Source organism: Marmota flaviventris, chromosome 3 (genome assembly GCF_047511675.1).
Source record: "Marmota flaviventris isolate mMarFla1 chromosome 3, mMarFla1.hap1, whole genome shotgun sequence".
NCBI lineage: Eukaryota > Metazoa > Chordata > Mammalia > Rodentia > Sciuridae > Marmota > Marmota flaviventris.
This window is the reverse complement of record NC_092500.1, coordinates 73,450,151-73,470,163: the sequence shown is the minus strand read 5'-3', so window position 1 is coordinate 73,470,163 and position 20,013 is coordinate 73,450,151. Positions and strand designations below refer to the sequence as shown.

Below are 20,013 nucleotides of genomic sequence, written 5' to 3'. Positions count from 1 at the left end.
TGAGGTCTTTAGTTCTAAAGTGAGCAAATCAGTAGAAACTGGGATGAAGAGTTTAAGCACAGTGGGGTTATTACTATTAAATCTTGTGTTACAAAAAAACACCCCAACACTTAGTGGATTGATTTAGTCACTATTTCTTCAAGATTCTGTAATTATAATGTGTGGTTTTACTGCTGTGTTAGGAATCTAGACCTATTTAAAGCAACATTGTTGGGAATCTAACTAAATGTTCAGTAACTACAATGTCTCTGAAATTTGGAATCAAAATTATGTTGTTTTAAAAGACCTTATTTTTTGTATTTGCTTATATCAGTAGAGTGAATATTCCCATCATGATTGATTTTAAGCTATCAACATATAGTAACTAATTGAACACAAAGTTTGATAGGATGGGTGGTACAGTCCACTCTTACCAGCTAGTATGAGGTGGACTAAGGCTCTAATAGATGTCTGTAAAATATCATTTGTTCTTATCTCTTGGTTTGAAAAAGAATTTGAGGAAGGTTGGCAAAATAAAACACTTTATAAAACAAATAAAAAGATGGAAGAGTTTATTTTAAAGGGAAATAAGGATAGGAAATAAAAGTAAGAATAAAGTATATGTCTACCATAATGCTCTAGACAGTTGCTGTACATAAACTAAGAGTTTAACCATAGCAAATAGAAAAGTAATAGTAATAGTGTCCATTGTATATCTAACATAAAAGCAGATCAACTGTTTAGGATTAACAAAAACTTGCCTCAAGCTAGAGAGATCAGTGAATGAGAAAAGGCTACTGTATCTTCCATATCATTATTGAAAATATAGGATGGCATTATTTCCATGATATTTCTTGAAACATAGTTCAAGGCAGGTTACTGACAATGTCAAACAGTTTTGGAAAAGGGCATTTTTAAGAAAGATTTTAAATAAATGCTAAAAAGTTTGCCCTTATTGGAGAATTATCTGGGCTTCCTAATTGGTATATTTAGGCTGTTTAGAAAGTTTATTCTATCTGCATCATTAAAAGTTTGCGGGCAAGAAAACTAACAAATGTTTCAGGATTTATAGCTATGGATTTGTTTTTAAATAAAAACCATGTATAAGATAATTTGCTTAAGGAGAATCAGCAAAATTTAGTAATAGGCTGTTTGTTGAAAGCAAATCAGAATGGCTGTTTGAATTTTTCCCCAGTATTTTTCTTGATTTCTAGTGTTGATTCATTTTTCACTCCTGATTTGGTGTATGTGTCTCATTCTGTACAAGTTTTTTGAATTTGAACTTTATGGGTGAGATTAGGTACTTGTAACAATGAATAGAATTGTTCCTTTTCTTCTCTTGATGTCTTATCTTTGATCCTTTTCTCATTCCTTTCTGCCCATGCTGTCCTTGACTGGCCTCATCTTAATACTTCCAGTGAGCTTCTGGCCTATATGGGGGCCGTTTAAATCTTTTCCCTATATTCTCTGATGGTTCTGTAACAGACTCTGAAATAATATGAGGGCAGGCAGATCCACAGGAGAAAAGAAATAGAAATTTATTACATGTGTATGTAATATATAAGACTCAAAAGAATGACTAAATGGTTGAAGTATGTGGCTTTGGAATAGAAGCTTGGGGTTTCAGGTGGGAAGGTGTCAATAAGCTAAAGGATGGTGAGGAGAGGAATGCACTGAAAAGAAAAGGTTTTCTTGCTATGCAGATAAAATCTCAGGTAATGTCTGAGTTGTTCTCAAAAGAGTAAGTGACAGCCTGAAAGCATCTGGTTCAGGTGCTGAACTTTAGTCTCTCTTCCTGATGTGATTTTCCTGATACTATTTGATTCATTTTTAGGCAGATTTAAAGGACCTCTTTTTGCATCTACTGTTTGTTATTTTAGATGTACATTTCTTTTACAAAAGGACAGTTTTTAAGAGCTATTCCTGTGTCTGTTGTTTCCTTGAATAGTGATCTCTGTATGCCAAAGAAGTGTACCTTGTATGGCATGTTTGGTCTCCCATACCCTAAACAAAGATTTTTTCCGTTCTGTTATGATTCATCTTCAGAGGTGGTTGCTCAGGCAACCCAGCTTGAAAGCAGGGTAGGAAAGGGTAGCTAGTGAACACTCAGAAGTTCCTGTTCTTGTTGTTCCTACTTCTGGGTTCTTATCTTTCCATCTGGGCACAGAGGTGCTGGTGTTAATTCCTGCCTGCCCACCTTTCCCTAGAGCCTGTGCGTGTTGGTGCCTCCTACAAACGGCAGAATGAAGGAAAGCCAGAAAGAGGTGAGTTTTGAGCTAGATTCTGATTTGGGATTTTGAAGGGGTGGGAGGCTTGAATAGGTAGAGGTAATGGAAATGGGAAAAATATATAACTGCTCCAAATTAGTCCGTTATTGTCATTAAAGTTAGATAGCACTGCAGCAGTAGGATTTGGTAGGATATGTGGGTTCATTGTATGGGCTAGCCATTCCTGACCAGGAATATAACCATCCATGGGAGGCTTAGATCTATAGAATAGAGAGGCCCTTGGCAGGTAGGATCAAGGAATTTCTGTTTACCTTTTCTGTGCTTTTTCTGCTGCCATCATCATTTTCATTTTCCTTTGCTTCTCGCCTGTCCCTCCCATTTATGTAAACAGGTGTAAAGGAATGTATGTAGATATATGATAAACTGCCTGCCTTGCCTGTTAGTGTTTCTTTGCTTCTGCACACTGAGGTTGGTTGACATCAGCCTAGATTAACTTTTATGCAGCTTAAATCAGGAAAGGTCCTAAGACTGACATAGGACCATACCTGACATATCTGCAGTACTGATGCCCTGTTTATAAAGGAATTGCTAAATAAGAGATTAACAGCTGCTTGTGACAGATTCTTTGTTTTTTGTTTTTCTTTTTCTTCTGTGTCTAGCACATGCATGTTAGAATTGAGCTTGCAATTATGCTTTTAGTTAGTATAGCCTGCTGTGCTGATTGGTCCAGCACCTCATCTTTCAAGGGCTTGCTTATTTGAGTAGAATGGAGAAGTCAATGCGTGCTAAAGGTAGAAAATAAGTTTCACCTTTTTACCTAATTTTGAATGCCTAATCTTGTCTTTAAGACTTTGAGTTAAGTAGGCTGTGGCTATTCAGAAAGGAATGAGCTGTGATACTTGTTCCTTTAGGAAATTTTGGTATAGTGGGATAGACTGATATTATCTCAGTATGATGTAGAGTTTGCCACATGCAATGGGATACAATAAAGAATAACTAAATAAATCATACTCTTGGCTTTGGTGCTGTAATGATGGTTTGTATCATGTTTCTTTTGATTTCTAAGGCATACCGTAAATTTTTACCCTGCTCAGTATGAAAACCTTTTATGGTACCAGGGTTGTGGTACCCTAAATTCTACGTTATGTCTTTTTAAAAACTCTTGGAGCTTCAAAATTGGAATACTCAGCCTAGAGCCAGGAGTTCTCAACCTCAACATTATTGACATTTGAGTGTAGATGATTCTTTTTTATGAGGGTGTCTCCCCAACAGGTATTTTTAGTAGCACCTCTGGCCTCTACTTAGTATGCCTGTGGCATTCTCTTACTGTGACAATCAAAAATGTCTTCACATATTGCTCAGTATGTGGGGTGGGAGGTACAAAACTGTCCCTGATTGAAGGTCATGGGAACAGAGAAACTTCTTGGGTCTTCAGGACATTGGAAAGGGGTGTTATTCACCACTGCCCTAGGTGCTTGGAAACCTTTGAGTTTCTAGGCCTTTGCTTAGCAATCTTGGCTGTTGTGAGGAAGAGCTGGAAGAGGCGTTTTGACCAGAACTGGCTTTGCCTCAGTTTCAAGGTCGTTTTGCCTTTGCTTTTGCTTTTGACTTGCTCTTCTGGCCTTAACCCACTCTCCAGTCTCAATCAACTCTGTGTGACTTAAAAGTTGATGCCACTTTCTTCTTTTCTCCATATTATTAATTGTTTGTTTGTTTTCCCCCACTCCAGCAACTAAGGGCAGAGAGTTTGACAATTTAGTGAAATGTTTTTCTATCAATAACATTATTGTTACCAATTTTAAAGATTATATTTAAACATACTTTTTGGTTGTTGTTGAACCTACTAAAGTAATATTGCTTAAATGTACTTCCTGGCTTAAGTTTCTATAAAACATGGTGTACGTGTACAGCACTTAAGTATCTGAAGTGACTTAAGATAGGGTTAGTGGCTTTAGACTTATTTCATGCCATCTAACAAATATTTGGGAATTCATTCATGCCAGGCTCTGGATTAGTACTCTGAATTATAGTTTTCTAATTTTACTTTTTAAACTGTACAAATATTTCAGGAGTATCTAAATTTCCTATACGTAGCTCTCCTTGAGCTAGCCTTTGATTAGCTCTATTAGTATCTATATAATAACTACAATAACTATTTGCCTGTTTATATTGTGATATGTTAAATATTAACATGTAGTCGCAGGGAAAAGGAAGCATTCATGATTTAAAATTGTGTTTTGCCTTTCCTCAGGCATTGTCTTCTCTGTAGCCTCCAGGTTTGATAACTGATATTGGTGTGGCCTAGATTGCCATATATATCATTTGGTTCTGAGTTACTTTAAATATTTGATCTTGTCAGTCTCTGAGAAAGGTAGTTTTAGATATTAATGTAATTAATTTAATAATGTGACATAACATTTCAGTACTAAAATAACTCTATGATCCTCTCCCATTAATTCAGTTACAAAATCACTTGAGAACAAATGAACTAGAAAAATTTTATATTTTTTTGTTTAGGTAAAGAAAGACCAGTCCAGTCTTTGAAAACATCAAGAGATACTTCACCCTCAAGTTCATCAGCAGTTCCTTCATCAAAGGTTTGTTATTTTCCTAAAATGAGTTTAAAAAAGAATGATAAAGTCAATAAGATTGGCTAGTACAGATGCTCTTAGCATGTATAATCATACCTATGAGGCTGATTTGCTGCATTTAAATAGTTGAATTTTAAGTAACCACAATTTTAAAATAGGAGAGTAAATGAACAATTTTCTTGTAGAATTTTTTCCATAGGTTGTGCTAAAATTAATATTTACTGCTACAGCCCTTGTTTATCTTGACTGTAATCAGGTGGGAATAAATATTCAGATGGGGCATAGTTGTAGATTTTTGCTTTTGGGGGGGAGTTGGGGGTATAGGTAAAGACTTAACATTTATTTATAATTAGTCAATTTGGGGTATTCGTGGTTTTTCTTATTAATTCATACAGAAATTCTCTGATATTGGTAGGTATAAATTTCCATTCTACAGCAGATTGGAGGTTCAGAGGTTAAATAATTTTCTTAAGGGATAGCTACTTTTATTATTATTATTAGTTGTTCAAAACATTACAAAGCTCTTGACATCATATTTCATACATTTGATTCAAGTGGATTATGAACTCCCATTTTTAACCCATATACAGATTGCAGAATCACATCAGTTACACATCCACGTTTTTACATACTGCCATACTTTTTTTTTCTTTTAACTATCACTTTCCAGCATCTCCAAACATGTTGAAAAGACAGACCCTATGTTTTTTATCCCCAAAATTTAATATTTGAGAAATTGCTGTTTCCATCTGTTCTCTTTCTTTACAATTTTCACACTCTTTCTCTTTCCCACAATTGTTGCTTCTTATATTCTCTTCTTCACTTCTTTTTGTTCTTCTCCCTTTATTATTTTTGACTTTTCAGGATTACTTGTAAGTCTGTGCTGGGTATTCAAGGGGCAGCTTCTTCTCTGCCTCAGAGGGGAAAAGTTTGTGACAACTTGTATCATTGGAACTTTCTCAAAGTCAGAGGGTTCTAGAGTAATAGGTTGCTTTTTAATGTTATGGTGCTGGATTGAACCCAAGGCTTCATGTATGCTAGGCAAGTGGTCTACCACTAAACTATGTCCCCAACCCTGGAATGCCAAGTTTTAAATAGCAAAAATTGATAAGATTTTTTGGTTCTGTCTTAAACACATTAAGAGTGCTTTACCCACATGAAAGACTGACTTATTTTTCTTGTCAGTTAATAAAGAAAAGATAGAACCTGCCCAAGTCAAGTCACCACAAAAATTTAAATTATTACATATGAAGTTTTAATTTCTCCCCAAATACACAGCTATCTAAAAATAAGTTATAGGGCTGGAGTTGTAGCTCAGTGGTAGAGCGCTCGCCTAGCACGAGCGAGGCGCTGGGTTCGATCCTCAGCATCACATAAAAATAAATAAATAAAATAAAGGTATTGTGTCCAACTACAACTAAAAAAAGAATATTAAAAAAATAAAAATAAGTTTTAAAGTAGGGCTTTGCACTGCATGTTAAAACATATTTAATGTGAAACAACAACGATGAATTTTTTGCCATTTTTGTCATATTTCATGTAGATGGTTGCACTTTTGTTATAGACTGTAAAATCTTAAAATGGAAAAAATATCAAAATTTTAGATGTATAATTATTTTACATATTAGGAAAGTGTAGCTTCGTGTGTTCCTTGCCAAGGGCTACAGGGTAGATATCAAAAGCTTTGGTTCATAGATCTGATTTGGTAGAGGACTTTTTCTTATAAACATTGTTGCCCTTAAATAGGAATACGTTTTCAGAAAGTTTATTTTTTGCTATTAGAAGGTAGTTCCAATAGCTTTTCAAGTGCACACATTTAATAACAGATTAGTAGTTTAAGTTATAGTAGGTTTTTACTTTGTTTTCTGTTGAGAGCCCATATGAACATTTGTGTTTTGCTTTATAACTCCCTCTTAAAAAGATACTCCCCCAAAAAATTAAATATAAATTTTTTTCTTGGATGTATTTGTGTGTGTTTTCTTGTACCTTTTAAAAAATCTTATATTACTAAGTAGTAATAAAGATATTGCTTTTTATAATATCTTTTAAACCTTCCAAATGGGCAGGGTGTTGGAGCCAGATATTTAGGCTTGCTTCTGGCTATGGAATTTACTTGGAAGGGAAGTTTCAAATTTTCTCTTTTCCCTCTGAAGGTTTGGTAATTTTAGTCTATGAAATGAACTGACTGTAAACAGAGTCATAGAAGACAAACTAAAAATTTATTATGTGTCTAAGCATGTGAGCCACACAGAAAGTATGAGATCAAGGAAAGGATCATATGATTGAAGTTTATATAATATCTTGTGGTGCACAAGGGAATAAAGTTTAGAGGTCCTGAACCAGGGGAGGTAGTAACAGAAGCCATGGGGGAGGTTCAGGAGAAGTACTGTGTGGGATAAAACTTATCTTATTATGCAGACACAGTTTCCTAGGCAGCAGCCCTCTGAGGACCACCTGTGGTAATCTTTCTAGCCCAGGTGTCAGGCTTGAAATCTCATTTTTCTTTGAAAAACCTGTCCAAGGCAGATATGGGGATCTCAAAGAAAAAGACCATTTACACCTTCTGCTTCTTTTACTCATGTAGATAAATATAAATTTCTTTTTGTAAAAGGACAGTTTTTTAAAGTCATACATGTGTCTGTAGAGATCTTCACTTTTTCTGAATAATCAACTCAAAATATGTCACAAGGAGATATCTTTGGAGCAGGATACTTTACTGTCCCACAACTCCATGTATATATAAATCATTGTAAATATTACCAGTGACCAGTTAGTAGTTTGGTGAGTTTAATTAGGAAGAAAGTCAAGTGGATTTTTTTTTTTCCAGTATTAATTAGTGACTTTGACTTCAGTTTCCTGGTTTTCAAGCTGAGGTGTCAAGCTTGTAACACCTTTATGGAATTTTTATTTAATTGAAATATTTTGTATATAGAATGATTTTTTAAAAGCACTATGTTAATAGTGATGCACCATAAGATGGATTTTTTTTTTTTTAAGGAAAAAAAAAGGACTGGCATTGGGAGTAGAGATGTATTTGGGATCAATAATGTAACTTAGAAAAAATATAGGGACAAAATGAGGGCTGTCAAGGCATGATTGATGAAATGGAAATAAGGAAATGGTAAGGTTTTATGATAAGGTTTTCTATAAGGAAATGGAATCAGCAAGTTACTACAAGGGCCCTAGAGAAGGGTTTTTCTTATTTGTGCTTTACTATTTTACATCTCATTCTATAGCATATGCTTTTTAATGATATTATGGGAATAATTATGTGATCCAGTAGACGTTTTATTTTGTTTTTATGTTTCCCCCATGAACTCATTGGTCTTCTTCAAATATGTTTAGGTGTAATAGATTTATATATCAATGAATACAGAAAAGAAACAAAAAAATATCAAGCCTATCCTAGATGTTTTCAGGTCTGTTAACCTCTCTTCATTTTCATAACTACTTTATAAGGTATTACTAATGTCTATGTTGTGAATGAAAAAACCAAGCCACGATTGAAGCATTATTAATTATGTGTATAAAGCCATCTTCCTAGCAATTGATTAAATTGCATTTCACAACTGTCTGCCTGTGACTCCAAAGCCCATAATTTGTTCATACTGTAATTGGTTAGAGGAAGAAATAGTAGTAGCCTCAATGAAATTTAAGTTTTAAAACTGTATAAGGAGTAGGATTTATATGATTTGTTATAAATTATAAAGATGACACATCTGGACTTTTCCTACTGCATTACTTAGGAACTTGCTTTAATGAAATTTTGACATCATTTATTTCATTGACTATAAAGATAAAACACTGAAATTAGTTTATAATGTCTTTTATATTTTATATACAATTAGTATATGAGTTAAATTGTGTCTTTTGCTTTGTTCCCTAGATGAATTTCTGAAGTTTTATATAGATTAAATTGCCAGTTAGATCTAATCCATATGTCTCAAAGAAAATTGCTATTTAAAGGAATCCTGTTTTGAGTATTTTTGAAGGAGCCGAAAAAGAATGTACCAGTTATCCATATAAATTTGAAGGTTTATGTGATTTTAAGTGTAAGTGGGGTGTGCTTCTTGACATATTTGAAGTTTAAAAGCCCTTGAGTATTGTAACAAAAAATGTTCTTTTATTTTTACTAGGTGTTAGACAAACCCAGTAGGCTAACTGAAAAGGAACTAGCTGAGGCTGCAAGCAAATGGGCTGCTGAGAAGCTTGAGAAATCAGATGAAAGTAACTTGCCTGAAATTTCTGAGTTTGAGGTATGGTGTAATTCCTCGTGTATATTTCATGTCTGAAGGTTTTTTTCCTGGACTTTTAAGTTATGGGTGGGAAATATCTGATATCTTCTAGAACTTCAAATATATTTGAAGAAAAATACCCTCAAGGATTATTAAAATTAACCACACAAGAGATAACAGTCTAAATGTGAATGACTCTGTATGCAGTAATCACACTGTGCCTGAATGTCTCTGATACTTTAATAGTATAAGAATTACATAAATATGGAGTATAAAAAATGGATTATTTATATGGACTTTGCTTTTAAAAGTATCTCAGGAAATCATACTCAACCACTAGTCATAAACCAATGAATTCAGAACACAGAACTAATTTGACTTGGATTGTGGGCTGTATTTATATTGCACATTATATTTTATGTAAATTATTTCATAAGTATCTCAAGAATGAAATTAAACATTTTTGGGCTTCCTGAGACCTTTGATGATTATTGATTACAATAAACAAAATGAGGTCGGGTGTGGTGGTACACGCCTGTAATCCCAGCAGTTTAGGATGCTGAGGTAGGAGGAGCATCCTGAGTTCAAAACTAGCCTCAGCAAAAGCAAGGTGCTAAGCAACTCAGTGAGACCCTGTCTCTAAATAAAATACAGCATAGGGCTGGGAATGTGGCTCAGTGGTCGTGTGCCCCTCAGTTCAATCCTTGATTCCCTCCCCTGCCCCCCCCCCCCCGCCCAAAAAAAAAAAAAAAACCTCATAAAAACAAACCCAGAAAAACCAAAAAAGACATTTCTGGGTCTATAGAAAGTTATTTCTGAAATGTCTGCATTAACTGAAAAATTTATATATAATGAATAACATCTCTAAAAGGATTTCGTGGGCTAAATTAAGTTTTCAGATTCAAGATTTGATGCAAGAAGAATTAATCTTGACATGATAGACAATGTAAAAATTTCTGTAACATGACAAGTTATTTATATTTGAAGAATTCTGGCCTTGGGATATAGTTTGGGATGATTTTTGTGGAAGGTTTTTTGATAAAAGGGATTAAGCATAGGAATTCTATATAGCAATAATATACTTTCCTACATCTTCATGGATTATAAAAAGGTCCTTTCCAAAGTAACTAATGTACACTGCTCATAAAAAGAACAAACCCTGTCAGAATTTACATAGAGCATTTCTTTTTGAAAATGCTGATCTATCATTTAGATAGTAATTGTCCTTAAATAGGTCAAGGTTTCCTTGTTATTGTAGCCAGAATAATATTTTTTTCATATTCTTCAGTAAATGTATTAAAAACATCAAGCTATCCTGTAGCACTTTCCTAGCATTATTGAAAAACATGAATAACACAGTAATACATTAATAGTGTTATTTTAAATAGTTTTAATTATCTTAATAATTTAGAATAATGGTTGTTATATTAACAATAGATAGGTGTGCTTCAAAATTGTTATTTTAGAGTAAGACCAATTTTTTTGTTGGTTTAATAGTTTATTGTGTTAATACATATTTAGATCTTATTAATATATAGACAAGGCTTTACTTTTATATGAATAATATTAGTATTATTCTATTATTCATCTTCTCCAACTCCCCATCATTTTTTAATTTCTTAACTTCTTAAAAAATGTTATTGTCCCCCCTTCTCAGATTTTAAATGATGTACATATATTCTCTCATTGACCCTTAAATAGTCAGTGACATTGGAGTCTAGAAAGACTTTTTGTTTGTGTGGGGGGGTGAGGGTACTTGGGATTGAATCCAGGGGTGCTTTACCACTAAGCTACATCCTAAGCCTTTTATTTTTAATTTTGAGACAGGAGCTTGGTAACTGCTTAGAGTCTCATTAGGTTGCCTAGGGTGGCCTCAAACTTGGTGTCCTCCCAAATTGCTGAGATTACAAACATATGCCACTGTGCCCTGCTATAAAAACTTTTAACCTTCTCCCCTCACTTTAAAATTTGACCACTGTTGACTAGATTTTTGGATTAATGCAAAATAAATGACCCTAAAAATCTGGAAGTGGGGGGTCATCACTCAGACATGATCTTTTATTGGATCAAAGTCAAGAAAGATGTGAGAGTAAGACTAAGATTACTTAAGTATGTTTGCTACTTGGTACATCATTAATGCTGAACAGTAACATCAATTTTATACCATTGTCTAAAATGTTTTCCACATCAGATTGATATTTTTTCATATTGGAAATTAAGTAGTTGGGAATTTTTTTGTCTTTCTAAGAAATTTAGCACCACTGTATCTTATTAATATTTTTTCTCAGATAATAGATAATATTTGTTCATGGGCTCTTAAATAGTGATCTGTGCTTTTAGGGATTCGTGCTTTTGGGGAATAGGATTTTTTTGGGGGAAGGTATTGGGAATTGAACTCAGGGGTGATTAACTACTGAATCACATTCCTAGCCCTTTTTATGGGCTTTGTACATACTATGCAAATACTTTAACACTGAGCTCTACCTCAGCCTTGGAAGTGCTGCATTTAAAAGAGGTCGATTGGTTTTCATATTTCAGCTGGGTTCAGAGATTTTAATATATTAATATGCTTATCATTGGTCTTTGAAGGAAGGATAAATAACAAAGTTTGCCTAACTTACCAAACTTTTAGTGTTTTTCCCTTATGAGTATTTTAGAATTAAATATTTCAAGGCACACATTTTCAGAGGAAAATACTATACTGGCTTTAAATTCACTCTTCATTCTGCATCTGCTTGTGTCAATTGCTGAACTACAGTAGCCATTAAAGAGGTTGCATTCAAATTTTGTAGAGATGTAACTTAGCATCCTTTTAGGTAGAGGTGAAAGTTTTGCTTGTGGCCATCAGAATGAAAGGCAAATTATTTGAAGGTTTTTGAACATTATAGTAGAGCATGTCTCTTCCTGCTGTAGAAGAAAATTTTAACATTTAAATGTGAAAATATTGTGGGTTTTTTTCACATATCGAATGTAGTTTTCTGCTTCAGTGTCTCCACTTATTCTGTTCCAGCCTAGAATGCATGACTTCTATGACTCTTTCAAATTTGTGTTCATTCAGTGGACTCAATAATGTTCAGTACAGTAAGACTCGAGATTTTTCTTGATTCTGCTTCCCTACCTACTGTAAAATTTTATGACTGTTTCATTGGTGACCTTTGTAAATTTCAAAATTTTTTTCTTGTTTGGTGCCTCTGTTTTACACACACACAGAGTACATATATATACACATGTAATGTATTTCAAGCTCTAGCCATATTTTTGCAACAGTGCCTTGAACAATATATCTCTAAGTTTATTTTTTAGTGTCAAGTTTCCTTCCTTCCTCCCTCCCTCCCTCTATTTGTGGTACTGGGAATTGAACTCTCAGGGGTGCTCTATCACTGAACTACATCCCCAGCGCTTGAATGCTTGAATGCTGCATTCTCTGGAGGGGAAGAAGGCTGTTGGGCACGTAGTAGAAGAGCAAAAGAGAACAAGATCATTCCTTAAAGTCTCCTCTTTAAAAGCATTAAACCCACCTAATCACTAATTAAAGTTCTCAACTTCCAAAACAGTTACCATGCCAGATTTCAACATGATGGGCTAAGGGAGGAGGATCCCAGGCTGGAGGCCAGCCTGGGCAACTTAGTGAGACCCTATCTCAAAATAAAAAATAAAAAGGACTGAGGATGTAACTCAGTGGTAGAGCACTCCTGAGTTCAATCCCCTGTACTGGGGGAAAAAAAATTTTTTATGATTTTTTTTTCCCATGGATAGTATCCTTCTGTGGATCACCTGTGCATGTATATGAAATGTATACATCCCCTTACTTAATTCTTTCTCCTTTTTTGACACAGTTGACAGTATATTGATAGGCAACGATTTCTAGACTATGCTAGGATTATTTATTCATTGTAGAGTTGTTGCTTTAAAATATAAGTAATTATTATTGCTTTGTGGGATTTTCTAATGATATCAATAAGTCCTTAGTTATAAGAGTCAGCTGTTTTAACTTCTGAAGGTGGATCCCTTTTCTGTGTTCTATTTTGTCATATTTCTTTATGTGTGCACATACCTCTCACTTTCAATTGAACTTTTTCTCCTTCAGTGTTCCATAAATAGATTGCTTAAAGAATAGCCATGGGGAGAAAATCTTTTATCTGTATCTTAATATAGAGTGAAATAATTTTAGAATGGAATTAAGCCTAGAGGCTTTATCTTACCTAAAATTTTAAAAGTGTCATTCATTTTTTCTTTAATCCTCTTCACATATGCTCATTATGTGTAATGAAATTGACAGTTTTCTTCTCTTTAAATAAGTTAAATGTATAACTTTCTGTTAATATAATGTACCACTTAGTTCTTATATACAACCATCTGAAATGCTCTTAAGTCTTTTAAAAAAAATAAAGATTTGCAAAATTCTTTTTTAAAGGCTGGATCCACCGCACCATTATTCATTGACCAGCCAGAAGAACCTGAGTCAAATACAACAGATGGCACAGAATTATTTGAAGACAGTCAACTAACCAGTCGATCTAAAGCAATAGCATCAAAAACCAAAGAGATTGAACAGGTAGGAACACAATCTTCTTCATAATCGTTGGTCCATATACTTTTCAGATATAAATTTTTACTGATACTTATTTGTTTTTTCTACTTGCCATTCTGAAATTCTATTTAGTTTTTAAATTGTTTGATTTCATAGTCATTTTAACCAATGTGATTCACCTACCTTCCTTTCTCTCTCTCTCTTTCTTTCTTTCCCCCCTTCCCCCTCTCTCCTTCTTTCTTTGTAGTACTAAGGATTGAACCCAATGCCTCACACATGCTAGGCAAGCACTCTACCACTGAGCTACAGACCCAGCCCATCCTTCTTTATTTTTAAATAAGAAACAAACTTTTTTCTTTTTTAAAAAAACATTGTCTAGTTAATATGAAGCAATTAAAAAAACTTTTAAACTTAAAACTTAATAGGGATAGAATAAAGGATGTTAAATGCACCAAAGTGTTAGCAAATGTTATTTTTTAATATTTGAATTATAGATATTTCTTATGTTTTTCTTAATTATCTTCCAAAAATTGAAAAAATACAGTATTAAATCTCATTTTTAGAGATGTTATTCTGAAAAATGAGGTCTTTGAATCTGAAATGATTATCTTTCTCATTAGGGTATAAATATGAAATATTATTTAGCTCATTAGGGTATTATCATTTTATGAGGATTAAATGAAGTAAAAAATGTGAAAGGGTTTTATGAAATATTTTGTATAGGTGCTTCTTTTTGATGTTGTTACTCTTCAGTATTTTGAATAAATGTCATCACATTGGTAGATACTCTTCTAAAAACTATTTGAAATTAAGAGCAAAATAAGCCTTTCTCAAGGTATTGTCCAGTTTTCACATCAATTAAAATCTCCTTCCCTTGGTTGGGTAGGGGAAAATCTCAATTAAATCCTAAATGTGATTGTGTTAATGCCACCATGAAAGGCAGATCAGTAGTTTTAAAATAATGGTGATCAGCAACATCAAGTCTTTAGAGAAATGTAAAAAAAAAAAAAAAAATGGAGAATGAGATAACCTCCTTTAATTTGGTGATGTGAAAATGATTGATGTCTCTCAAATCAATTAAGAACATTAATAAAAGATTTTTTGATCACTATGTCTTCAACACAAATATGAATGTGTTTATCTTATGTATAATTGCTATCACTTTGTCTTTTTTTTTAAGATTGCTTTTTCTTTTAATTTTTTTTTAGTTGTAGATAGACACAATATCTTTATTTTATTTATTTTTATGTGGTGCTGAGGATTGAACCCAGTGCATCACACATGATAGGCAAGCACTCTACCACTGAGCCACAACCCCAGACCCCTTTGTATTTTTACTTTCACTTTGTTTTTAGCTTTTTATTTTTAAAGTTCCTTGATATTTTTCCACCAGTGCTGGAATTGAACCCAGGAGTGCTTTACCACTGAGCTACATACCCAACCTTTTGAAATTTTTTATTTAGAGACAGGGTTTCATTCACAAAATTGCCCAGGTTGGCCTTGAATTTGTGATCTTTCTGCTTTGCCTCCTGATTAGCTGGGATTATAGATAGGATCCTTGATATATGTTTTTATTTCCTTGTCTGTCCTTACCATAATGGACACTGTGAGAACAAGTACTTTGTTTTGCTTAGTGCTTTATCTGCATCACCTAGAGAAATTATTGGTATCCTAAGATATATTTTTGGATGAATGATGGATGAAGTCATACACCTGAAACTGACTAGTCTCTGAGTCAGTTGAGATCAGAGATGATGATGTCTCAACCTGGTCACCTGTCAACACTTAGGCCCAGTAGTTACTAGTAAGTGCTTAATAAATGTTGAACAAATGAATGATTTAATGCTGTTTCTCTTTTTCACCTAAATTTCAGGTGGAATTCTTAAGAATATAACTGGTAGAAACACTCAACTGAAATAACAAAGAAGGAGTATTTTGGGTTGTCATTTATTAATATTCTGCCATCTCTTCTTAGTATTTTTCACAGTTGATCTCTTGAGAAACTGGGTTACCATTCAGGTATATGGGGTAGCTTAGCAGTACCCACATAAAATTATATGGCATGGAGTCAATTTTTATGGTACCCTATAGAAACCTATATATGTTTGACGTAATAATAAGACTATATCTGTTTTTATCTGTTCAAGCACATGAAATATCTGATGCTAAAACATATTGAGAATTACTACAGCAAGAGATGACCTAAGAAAGGATAATAAATCTAAAAGGGAGTTGTTGTATTTTAATATTATTAAGAGAATTAAAATAATTATTAAAGTACTATAAACTAGAAGACTTAATGGAAGTTCTGTTTTTGCTAGATTACTTTGGTTATTTTACAAACTCATAGCTAGAACTTAACAATAATTTTTGAAAATGAAGTAGTTTTAAGAGCTTTTTTTTTTTTTTAATTTTGACTTGAATTTTACACATTTTATTTTTAGAAATTAAATACCAAATGGGTAGGAAAATTATAAAGGTCTGAGAAAGCTAAGTAATGGATTACACAGGTGTTTGGTAATTATTCTTCTTTTTCCATATACATGAAATCTTTTAAAAAAATTTTAAAAGAATAGTACCACAATAAATCTATATAGATGAAACCAACAAATCAAGTTGTAATAACCAAAGTACCTTATCTATTTTATCAAATGTAATATGTTCTGGTAAATTTTGAAGATGAACTACAATATTTAGTTTTTTTTGCAGTTTTTATAAAGTAGGTCCTTCAGCTATTGAATCCCAAGAAAGTCATTAATTTTATGGCAGTTATTTGAGTATAAATAAACTAAATCTCCTGGCCAAAGTTTAATTTATTCTAAATGTGCATAGATGGAGCAGTTCCTTGATGTTTAAGGGTCCCCAATACGGGAGGGAACCCAGCGGCAAGCCACCCTGAGCTGCATCCCTAATCCTTTTTATTTGGAGTCAGGGTCTTGTTAAGTTGCAGAGGCTGACGGTGAACTTTGGGTCTTCCTACCTCAGCTTTCCAACTAGCTTATAACATTCTTCAAATCATAGAGAGGTATCTTTTGTAGGGGGGAAAGTCTTATCTCTTTGTGTTTTTAAAATTTGTTTTGTGTATAGAAACTAAAACAAAACAAAACAAAACAAAAAGTACTATGAGTTCATTTTTAAAATCTCTGGCCAGGCATGGTGGCGCACACCTCTAATCCCAGCAGCTCAGGAGGCTGAGGCAGGAGGATCTGAGTTCAGATCCAAGCACAGCAACGTAGAGAGGCACTTAGCAACTCATTGAGATCCTGTCTCTAAAAAAAAAGGTGTTGGGCATGTGGCTCAGTGGTTGAGCACTCCTAGGTTCAATCCCTGGTATCAAAACAAAACAAAAAAAAACTCTCTGGCTTTTTCAGAACACAATCCTAAGGTGTGTGTGTGTGTGTGTGTGTGTGTGTGTGTGTGTGTGTATTTTTAATTTGTGGGGTATGGGGGGACGGTACTGGGGATTGACCTTGGGATACAAGACCACTGAGCCACATCCCCAGCTCTATTTTGTATTTTATTTAAAGATAGGGTCTCACTGAGTTGCTTAGCACCTTGCCTTTTGCTGAGGCTGGCTTTGAACTCACAATCCTTCTGTCTCAGCCTTCTGAGCTGCTGGGATTACAGGCATGTGCTACCATGACTGGCAATATTGATATTTTATGAAAATGATTGTTTTCCATCCACTGAAAAGGGATTGATTACCTATTTAGCTGACAATTTATAGTTAAATATATACAGGAACATTTTCAATGGGATACCATTCTTTTCTTAAATATACAGAAATAAAGAGTAGTCAGGTACACTTGGTGAAGAGAATTGAGTATTTTTGTTTTCTATTACTTCAAAGACTAAAACTGAATATATATGTGTTTTAGTAAAGTCATTATCTTTTATAGTCATAGATATGTTAGGCTCGTGTAAAAATAAAATATTTTATAGCTTAGCTATCTAGAAATCTCTTAACTCCAGTTATCTAAGGAAAATGAAGTTAATTCAGAAGTCTTTTTTTTTTTTAAGGCTTTGTCTTTTTATTTATTTATTTTTAACCACCTTGTGTTTTTCTGGGATTTCTCTATAAAGATTTTTAAATTCTCTTTCCACATTTTTTTCATTGATGCATAATCGTTGTATATATTGATGGAATTTGTTGTTACATATTTGAACATACACACAATATAACAGTATGATTATAATTTGGCCAATATCACTCTCTAGCACTTTCCCAACCAACTCCCATCCCTGATCCTTTTCCTCTACTAATCTCCCTTTGATTTTCATGAGATCCAACCCCCCTTTTCTTTTTCCTCTTTAGCTTCCCCATATGAGAGAAAACATTCATCCCTTGAACTTCTGAGTTTGGCTTATTTTGTGTAACATAATGGTGTCAAGTTCCATCCATTTTCCTACAAATGATACAATTTCATTTTTCTTTATGGTTGAATAAAACTCTTTTGAATGTATAAACCATAGTTTCTTCATCCATTCATCCATTGATGAACACGTAGGCTGGTTCCATAGTTTGGCTGTTGTGAAATTCAGAAGTAATTTTATTGCCTATCTAGTCATTAGCTGATAGGCTGATAAAATTCTACCATAAGTCTAGATTAATATACTTAATAATAATTTTTATTTTATTTTGAACTTTATACTCTTAACAATATATGGGCTGATTATTAGCTTTTCTTCAAAAGTTGGACTGAAAAATGTAAGGCCCCTTTCTGTTCTAAGTCATATTTAAAATTAAAAGCTAGGCTAGGCGTAGTAGCACACTCTTGTAATCCCAGTGGCTCAGGAGGCTGAGACAGGAGGATCAAGAGTTCAAAGCCAACCTTAGCAAAAGTGAGATGCTGTGAGACCCTGTCTCTAAAGAAAATGCAAAATAGGGCTAGGGATGTGACTCAGTGGTCCAGTGTCCCTGAGTTCATTCCTTGGTACCAAAAATAGATAAATAGATAAATAAATAAATAAATGAAGTTAAAAGCTAAATATTGCTTCTTTTGTACACACTGTTTATTTTTGTTATTATTGATTATGATGCTGCAGAATGAACCCAGGGCCTCTTACATGCTAAGCAGGGTCTCTACTGCTGATCTGTGCTAATGTCATTTTAACAGTAGAATTTTTAGATATTTTGAATTTTTTTTTAAATACTTTTAGGAGTGCATTGTTCTTGTGCTAAAACTTAAAAAAATCCTCAAACATACCATTGTAAAGCACCAGTGAGTATAATTAGTGTTTTCATCTGTAAATAGATGTTACATTTGGTCATTGTAGCCATGGCCCTTTTTTCAGTGTCTAGTTTCAACTGCTACCCATAGCCTGATGATTCCCCCTCTCTCACTAGCTCTTGTTCTTTCTTTTTCAATAAATAATAGATTATTTTTGTTCTACTTTTAAAGAGTATTGATGTGAAGATTAGTCAAATGTCATGAAAGTGTTAACTAGGGTTGTGGATTAAAAAAAAAGAACCAGGTTTTAGCCTATGATAGTTTAAAATAAAATTGTTTTCAAAGTAGTGACAGCTCTTACTATTGTAGTATGTACTTGATATAAGCATTTCATACTAACCTTACATAATAGAATCATTCTGTTTTTCCTTTTCATCAGAGCAAGTAACGAAGGTTCTTAAAAATTCAGCTCTCACTGTTATCTTGTCTAGACATCAAGTCTACCCAAATGTATTACCAGTCCATTATTACCAACCAGTTGTTCAGACTTTACATATATACTCACATAAAATTCACCTGAAAATCTGCATTTTCAAAATAAATTGAAAAAAAAATTATTTTTGCCAAATTTCTAAGTGTTTAAATGTTACGATTTACCAGTCAAATTCTAGTCATGCTGTTACTCTAGGAATTTGTTGTTGAAGTATGAATTTCATCTCTAGGCTCTCTCTGTAACATAATTTGTAGCATATGGGAAAAGTCAAAATCAAGTAAATTTAAGGAAAATTTAAGGTAAATTATTTTATACCTGGTATAAATCTGCAAATAATTAGCTTGATGTTCTCATTACAAGATTATTTTTACATTAAGTACAGATAGTACAAATACCAAACTTTATAAAAACAAATATAAAATGGCACAAGTACTACAAGGGATGAGGCTATTTGGACTTATTCCCAAGGGATGTTGTCACTTCAACAAATTCATTTCAGTCAATGTGTGCCCAGTGGAATAAGCCCATGCACAAGCTTTATTTTCTCACCTCTCCTCTTTATCCACTGAGTACCAGTGTTTGGTAAAAATTTTCTGTAATATTCTCAAATTCTGCTTTTGTAAGTCAACATTTTTTAGTCTCTGAATATTTTACATTGAAGACATTTATAAATAGCATGGTATAGTGAACATTGGATGCTTCCATTTAATGTCTTCGAGTCTCCTCATTTATTAATGGGATTAATTTAATTCAAGGTTCTCTTGCATAATCAACAACCTATATAT

The 20,013-nt window shown here is 33.5% G+C and overlaps 1 protein-coding gene across 9 annotated transcripts in view; it reads left to right on the top strand.

The window, feature by feature from the left end:
- Pphln1 (periphilin 1) overlaps positions 1 to 20,013 on the top strand; it is a 108,698-nt gene that overhangs the window by 72,126 nt on the left and 16,559 nt on the right. For 7 of the 9 annotated variants that reach the window (XM_027934181.2, XM_071609960.1, XM_071609963.1 and 4 more), the window contains 4 exons: positions 2,187 to 2,243; positions 4,725 to 4,804; positions 8,935 to 9,054; positions 13,448 to 13,588. In XM_027934181.2, coding sequence (XP_027789982.1) covers positions 2,187 to 2,243; positions 4,725 to 4,804; positions 8,935 to 9,054; positions 13,448 to 13,588 — 398 coding nt within the window. The remainder of the gene's footprint in view (positions 1 to 2,186; positions 2,244 to 4,724; positions 4,805 to 8,934; positions 9,055 to 13,447; positions 13,589 to 20,013) is intronic. The other 2 variants (XM_071609964.1, XM_071609959.1) reach the window with 1 other exon arrangement.